Source organism: Aegilops tauschii, chromosome 4, assembly GCF_002575655.3.
Source record: "Aegilops tauschii subsp. strangulata cultivar AL8/78 chromosome 4, Aet v6.0, whole genome shotgun sequence".
Classification (NCBI taxonomy): Eukaryota; Viridiplantae; Streptophyta; class Magnoliopsida; order Poales; family Poaceae; genus Aegilops; species Aegilops tauschii.
In genome coordinates this window covers 4586118-4594139 of record NC_053038.3, presented here as the reverse complement: position 1 = coordinate 4594139, position 8022 = coordinate 4586118, and the positions used below count along the sequence as shown (strand labels likewise).

Here is an 8022-nt window from a genome sequence, read left to right as displayed (position 1 = left end):
CAACTCTGTAGAGAGATCGTAGTTTCGGTCTTAGTTCGTGAGTGCCTCCCGAAGGGCTGTCCATGTGACCGTCCGAGTTTTGAAGGTCCTCCCGAAGGGCTGTCCGAGTGACCGTTCGAGTTTCGAAGGTCCTTCCGAAGGGCTGTCCACGACACTGTCCGGGGGGCTGTTCGACCGCCTCCCGGAGGGCTGTCTGAGGAGCAGATAAGGGTATACATCCTCGCGGTTGGGAGGTTGTAAATCCTAGCTGCGGGGATCTGCACCGCCGATCGTCATCGACTCTACTTCCCGCTGCGCTACGAGTCGGTAACGAAAAAGATCAAACCATGTATGCAGTCTCCATAGTGGTCCTGGGCTGGTGCGTAGGTCGGAAATTTTTTGTTTTCTGCTGCGTTACCCTACAGCCACCGCCGCTCTGCCTCACTGGAGTACGAGTTGGATGCTTTCGAGTTCTTCAGTGTCATACTTGGGACAGTATCAGCCACGAGGCAGGTATATAAAACGAGAGATCTCCCCTTCACCCATCTCATTATGATAACTCTGTTGTTTGCTACATCACTCCTTGTCCCAAATTGCAGAGGCTGTCTGACACTTTTATGAACATGCTGGGTGAAGATCCGCCACATAATGTGAAGCTCCAACAGGCCGGCGGCGGGGTTCGCAGGCTGTGGGACGTGGAGTTGGTGATCGAGGAGGGCCACATGTACCTGTGCCGTGGCTGGGACAAGTTCTACAGTGCCTACGACCTGCGGACCGAGTACTTTCTTCTCTTCAGGTACGACGATGACGCCACAATGCTCATCGTGAAGGTTTTCAACACGACTATGTGTCGCATGCGCTACGCTGACGACGAAGATGCCAGTGCGTTCTGCCTCTTCTTATTCCTCTACATTTGGCTTTGTCTCACATCGATTGTTAACGGCCATTGTTGCATTTGGACAGGCAATGGGAGCAGCAGCAGCGACACTGGCTACAGCCAAAGCAGCAGCGATTCTGGCTTTAGCGAAAGCAGCAGCGATTCTGGCAGCAGCAAAGACAGCAAGAAGGATGATCCGGACTGGAGTGGGGGAAAAGAGGAGCAGAGTGGGGATGAGGAGCTGCAGGATGACGATGGGCATCAGGCTGAGGATGACCTAGCGCTGGTGGTGGCTGACCAAGGGCAAGAGATGGTGGTGGCTGACCATGGGCAAGAGATGGTGGTGGCTGACCATGGGCAAGAGATGGTGGTGGCTGAGGATGACCTAGCGATGGTCGTGCCCGTCCTGCCTGAAGGTGGCCTCGCGATGGTGGTGGTGCCTGACAATGACCACGCACCGGTGGTGGCGCCGGCGATCCCACAGCTGGGCGACATGACCACGCCAATTGTGGTAGAAGACTACATCCCACAGCTACCTCCACCGCCTCGCCGCTCTTGGCGCATCAGGCTGAGGAAGGAGAAGGAGAAGAACAATGAGAACTGAACTATGTGAAACTTTTGTAATATGGTGTTGGATGGATAACGGTGTTGGATGAACAATGTGAAACTTTTGTAATATGTAACGATGGAACTATGTGTTGGCTATGTATGTATATATGATGAAACTTGTGTGTTGGATATGATTGTTATATGGATGCTTATTGTAAATATATGTGTTGGATATCTCATATGTGAAATAGTGACCTGAGATTAAGAAAAAACGAATTTTTTTAAAAAAATGTTACGAATGGCGCACTTCCATCTGGTGCGTCATTAGTATACCAGTTACTAATGGCGCACCTTTGGGATACTAATGGCGCACCTGTGGTGCGCCATTACTAAAATATTCTAGTGGCGTGGTGCTAGTGGCGCACCAGTAGTGCGCCATTAGTAGGCAAAACTGGTGCGCCACTAGTAAGCCTTTTTTAGTAGTGTCATGTTATGTGCTATGTCTAAATTCACCAACCAGCAGCCAACCACCCCAAATCCAATTCACTGCCTTTCTAGTTCTGAATCTCATCGCTATGATTTTTGTCTGCATCAAGGTCGCCCGACATTGACATGATGCCTCTGGGTCGCCGGTTTTCAGAAGCCTTCAAGGAATAATGTTGTTTTTTAATGCCATTCTACCTGGTAGTTCTGTTTACCAATGTTTTTACTCGCTGTTCCGTGGAATGTTTAAGTAGCATCCGCTGTTGTTGTGATGCTTATTGCTAATGTATCCCTGCTAATCGAACAAGGTACCAAGGAGTCTTTTTTTAATGTTGCACTACATTCTCTCCGGACAAACAGTGACTTACACTTACCCGCAACACACGCAGTGTAGCCACGCCACTTTTTTATTTGCCAGCCGATGAAGGAAATATGCCCTAGAGGCAATAATAAAGTTATTATTTTACATTTCTTTATTTATGATAAAGGTTTATTATTCATGCTACAATTATATTGATCGAAAACCTTAATACATGTGTGAATACATAAACAAAAACTGTGTCCCTAATGAGCCTCTATTAGACTAGCTCGTTGATCAAAGATGGTTAAGGTTTCCTAACCATTGACATGAGTTGTCATTTGATAACGGGATCAAATCATTAGAAGAATGATGTGATGGACAAGACCCATTCGTTAGCTTAGCATTATGATCATTCAGTTTTATTGCTATTGTTTTCTTCATGTCAAATACATATTCCTTCGACTATGGGATTATGCAACTCCCAGATACCGGAGGAATGCCTTGTGTGCTATCAAATGTCACACCGTAACTGGGTGATTATAAAGATGTTCTACAGGTATCTTCGAAGGTATTTGTTGGGTTGGCATATATCGTGATTAGGATTTGTCACTCCGAGTATTGGAGAGGTATCTGTGGGCCCTCTCGGTAATACACACCATAAGCTTGCAAGCAAACTACTAAGGAGTTAGTCACAAGGTGATGTATTACGGAACGAGTAAAGAGACTTGCCGGTAACAAGATTGAACTAGGTATGAAGATACCGACGATCGAATCTCGGACAAGTAACATACCGATGGACAAAAAGAATTACATATGTTGTCATAACGGTTCGACCGATAAAGATCTTCGTAGAATATGTAGGAGCCAATATGGGCATCCAGGTTCCGCTATTGATTATTGACCGGGGAGGTGTCTCGGTCATGTCTACATAGTTCTCGAACCCGTAGGGTCCGCACGCTTAACGTTCGATGACAATATAGTATATATGAGTTATGTGATTTGGTGCCCGAATGTTGTTCGGAGTCCCGGATGAGATCACGGACATGACGAGGAGTCTCTAAATGGTCGATAGGTAAAGATTCATATATAGGACGATGATATTCGAACACCGGAAGTGTCTCGGGGGGTATTGGGTACTTATCGGGTCACCGGAAGGGGTTCCGGGCACCCCCTGCAAAGGATATGGGCTTTATGGGGCAAGAGGGAAAACACACCATCCACAAGGGGCTGGTGCGCCCCCCATATGGGCCGGCCTAAGAGGAGAAGGAAAGAGGGGAAGGGAAAGGAAAGAGTGGAATAGGATTTCTCCTTCCTTCCCTCTCACCTCCTCTTTCCTTCCCCCTCCGTTAAATATGGCAGGGGGGCGCCGCCACTTGGGGAGGACCCCAAGTAGGATTCGGCCTACTTGGGGCGCCTCCTGGCTGCCTCCCCTCTCCCTCCCACCTATATATATATATATATATATATATATATATATATATATATATATATATATATATATATATATATATATATATATATATATATATATGTGTGTGTGTGTGTGTGTGTGTGTGTGGGGGGGGGGGGGGGGGGGGCTAGCACACCCCAGACAATTGTTTAGCCGTGTGCGGCGCCCCCCTTCACAGTTTACATCCCCAGTCATATTTTCGTAGTGCTTAGGCGAAGCCCCGCGGAGATCACTTTACTATCACTGTCACCATGCCATCGTGGTGACGGAACTCATCTACTACCTCAATGTCTTGCTGGATCAAAAAGGCGAGAGACGTCATTGAGCTGAACTTGTGCAGAACGCGGAGGTGTCGTGCGTTCGATATTTGATTGGTTGAAGTGCGAAGAAGTTTGACTACATCAACCACGTTGTGAAACGCTTTCGCTTATGATCTACGAGGGTACGTAGACACACTCTACCCCTCGTTGATATGCATCTCCATGAATAAATTATTGCGTGTGCGTATAATTCTTTTTTCCATCAACGATTCCTAACAGCAGACGCGTTATTTTTAATTCTATACATCCTCGATGCTTGACCCGTTCCTCCCATACAAATCTAGTTCAAAGTTGCGTAGAAAACTCTCATCATCTAACTGGATTCATTGACGCGTTAGAACATTTAATGTCCGATGTGCACCTATAATAAATATCGCAGCACAGGTACGCACTCTTACATTGTACTCCCTCCTCCGTCCACGAATAAGTGTACTTCTACCGTTTGTCCTAAGTCAAAGTTTTATAATTTTGACCAATTTTTTAGAAAAGAGTAGTAGTATATATGACATCAAATTGGTATATTATGAAAATACATTTTAAAATGAATCTAGTGATACTAATTTAATGCCATAAATGTTGTTATTTTTTTCTATAAAGTTGGTCAAAGTTTCAAAACTTTGACTTAGGACAAAAGTTAGATGTACACTTATTCACGGACGGAGGGAGTACGCGTGGGTCTTGTTTTCACATTTAACAATTCATTTCCTCTAAAGTGGCACGGATCCCTAGAGAGTACGGGTTTAGACATGATTTCGGTGGGCTGCGTTGCTGAGTGCTCCTAGTTCGCTTCCCATGTAAGCGGGCTATAAATCTACTATTGTACTTGCTCTGAGGGACTGCCGACTGGCACACACGGATCATGAGGGCCATCAGGACGGCCACGATTCCGTGATCCGAGTCGCCTGTCCGCTAAAAATTCGCACCATACTACTCCAAGCAAACTACAGGAGCTTTCGGGGCCCTTTCCAAGATGGTGCCTTCAGAAAGGATACAAAACCAAAGTGTCGCCACCACTCGATCCTGGGACCAAGGTTTCCCCCGGAGCATCATGGAGAACAAAGAGGAACCGCAACATGGCCTTCAAGAAGGGTATTCGCGTACATTTTTTTTTGCGAAAGGACCTCAGAATTACATTATCACGAAACAATTGTACATGGCACCCCCATAAAACAAGAAATAGAAACTAGGTCCCTGGGGAACTGGCCTACCCCTGCATCCATCGCGAGCTGCCGGCGCACCGCCGCTTCCGCTACCGTCGCTCCCGCACAACGATGTAATCTTGGATTCTGCAGCCGGATTGTACGCCAACGGGAAGTCAACAGCCTTGGCCCGAGAAGACCAGCACGCTAGAAGGAGTGGAAGGCCAACCTTCGTTGCACAAGCTGGCGACGACACACCTCCGAGATCCACTTGAACGGCCGACGAGATCGACCAACGCTAGGCGCCAGCACCTCACTGCGCCACCCCTAGAACTCCCACAACAAGAACAGGAACATTCTTGTCATGACGTAGATGGAGGCGAGGGACAAATTATCATCTAGCTGGCCGACCCCTCCGCAACAACGACCACACCTCGAGAACAGGCGCCTACCGGATCAACGGATCCAGGAGAAGATAACGCCGGAAGCTCGTCAGCACCGCCGCACGCGACGTCGCCGAGATGGGGAAGAAGCTCCCGCCAATTTATTCCACTGCGCCGCCGCCACCACCACCACCTTGCCGACGCCGCAAAAGAAACCTACCCTACTATGTACACGCCTAGGACTCAGATCCGGGGTCCCTTCGGTCTCCCGCCGCTGAACCAGCGGCCACGCCTGCTTTTTCGCCTCTCCTCGGTGGTTAGGATAAGCGATAACTCCTCCCCTCTTGGCAACGGAAAAAATGATCGCGTACATTCCAGACCAACTAATTCTCAACCCTACTTTTTCTAATTCTTGTATAACATGTTTTCTTGCCTTCTCTAAACGATGTGGAATAAATACTCTAAATAAAATCAACTTACCAACCAATGTATACATGATTGCAGTCACTAATAATTAGAATAATGGCGTGTAGCAACCCCAGGAGCGTTTTCCTCCATCTGGTTACGTGTTTCTCTCCCATTATTAAGACAATATTAAGGAACGATGGAGACCCAGGATGTGACAGCTGAGGAGTGTAAATGTGTAAGAGCGCACACCTCAAGTTTATTTTGGCAATGAATAGGATGGCGGTCTCTCCTCCCCCTCCTCTCCCTTCTCCCCCTCGCTCCCCATCTCGCTCCTTCCCTGTCCTCGCCGCTGCCCATGGCTCCCTCACCCTTCCATTCCCCCCTCCGCCCCCACCACTGCCTGCGGGGCGGGGTGGCCCTCCCTGCTCTGGCTGCGCGGCGGCTTTCTCGCCGGCCCCATCTGGCTCGTCGGCCTTCTCCGGTTCTCGTTTCTGGGCGTTGGGTGAGGCGGATGATTCTGCCTCTGATTCGGAGGAGTGCGCTTCGTCCGTGGTGGTGGCGGTGGTGCCGGCCGTCCCTGCGTCGTGCCGTTCTCGGAAATTTGCTCCGGGGGGCCGGGGACGGCCGGTTTCGGTGCCTTCTGGGTCGTCGGGGTGGATGCGCGTTGGTCGACGCCGACGCAAAGTGGGTCGGGGCCCGGCTCCTTCCCCGGACCGTGGCCTCCTCGGCCCTTCTCCTTCCCTCGTGGTGTTGGATCCGGACGATGTGGAGTCCCCGGTCGCTGGTCTCGTTCGCCCTCCTCCTCTCCGGCCGGGGTCATTGCCGGTGGCGGCGGACGTGCTGGCGGGCGCGGGGGCGGGTGTTGGCCAAACTCTAGATCCGTTCTGTCCTGTGGTGGAGGTGGGCCAAGGTGGGCAATTGGGCCTGGTGGCTCCTGGTCTAGTTCGGGTTGGGCCGCCTGGGCCTCCGGCCTTGTCGTCTTTCAATGCATCCCCCCTTCCGTCTGTGGGCCCGGGGCAGCTGGTGGTGGCCACCGCTTCGCGTCCTTCCCCTCCCTTGGCCCGCTGTCCCGTTTCGGCCCAGCCTGGCCTGGCTTGCCTTGGCTATATATGGGTGCACCGCGGTTCCTTCCCCCCCTTCCTAGGGTTTCTGGCTTTCGCCGTTGATATTCGCAGGGCGCGTCGTCCTATCCGCCATTTCTCCAGATCCATCTCCTCTCCCCCTCCTCTCCTCCTCTCTTTCGTCGAAGTGCTCGCCATGGACAAGTCCAGGGGCTCCTCCTCCGAGGCCCTTTCGGGTAGCAAGCGGGCCCGTGAAGATTCGCCGGGCAATGGTGCCGATCTGGCCTATGAGGCGGAGCTGCGGTCGAAGCTCGAGTCTGAGCGGGCTGCGCGCGAGCTGTCACGCGAGCGGGAGGCCTGGGAAGCGGGGCCGGAGCGGCTCCTTGGCGACGAGCAGGAGCGCTCGGTGGCCAGATCTGGGATGGCGCTCCCTGGATCTGGTGGTGTGTCGGGGTCGGGTGCGGATCCGTGGGAGGCCGCCACTGCTTTGGTGGGTGGTGGCTCCTCCTCCTCGGCCCCGCGTCCTGCTCCGGCCAGGGGTCCGGCGCCTCCGCCTCGGCCGCCTCCTCGTTCGTTCGTGGCTGGTCCTGCCTCGCGCTCGGGGCCAGATTTCGCGCCTGGTTCTTCTTCCTCGCTAGTCAGGGACCGCCGTGCTCCTCCCTCTGCTCCGGGTGCCTCATCTGCGGTCCGTGGTGATGGCATCCTGCCGCCGCCGCCTCCTCCTCCCCGCCAGCAACCTGTTGCCTCAGGTCCCTCTCCGACCCTGACTTGCTTTGCCTGCCATCGCCCGAACCACTTCCAGTCCAGATGCACTAACCCACCCTTCTGCCTCATTTGCCGCTCGGATGGTCATCTTACAGTGGACTGCCGTAATCGATCCAAGAACCCCTCCTTCACACAGTTTGGGATGGGTTTGCCCGGGTGCTCCTTCTTCACTTTGGATGCTGATGTTCCTGTGGTGATGGCTGCGCCGTCTCTCTCTAATGCGGCCATCATAACGGTGTGTGGTCAGAAGATTTCCCCGCAGATCCTCTTGGATGGTTTGAAAATTTGGGACGATGGTGGTTGGGAC

The 8022-nt window shown here is 51.7% G+C and overlaps 1 protein-coding gene across 1 annotated transcript; it reads left to right on the top strand.

Annotated features, from left to right (window-relative positions):
- Positions 1-573: 573 nt before the first annotated feature.
- Positions 574-1470, top strand: LOC141021447 (uncharacterized). Its single transcript, XM_073497312.1, has 2 exons — positions 574-861; positions 943-1470. The coding sequence occupies exons 1-2, from the start codon at positions 597-599 to the stop codon at positions 1458-1460; spliced, it is 783 nt and encodes a 260-aa protein (XP_073353413.1). The 5' UTR covers positions 574-596; the 3' UTR covers positions 1461-1470.
- Positions 1471-8022: the final 6552 nt, after the last annotated feature.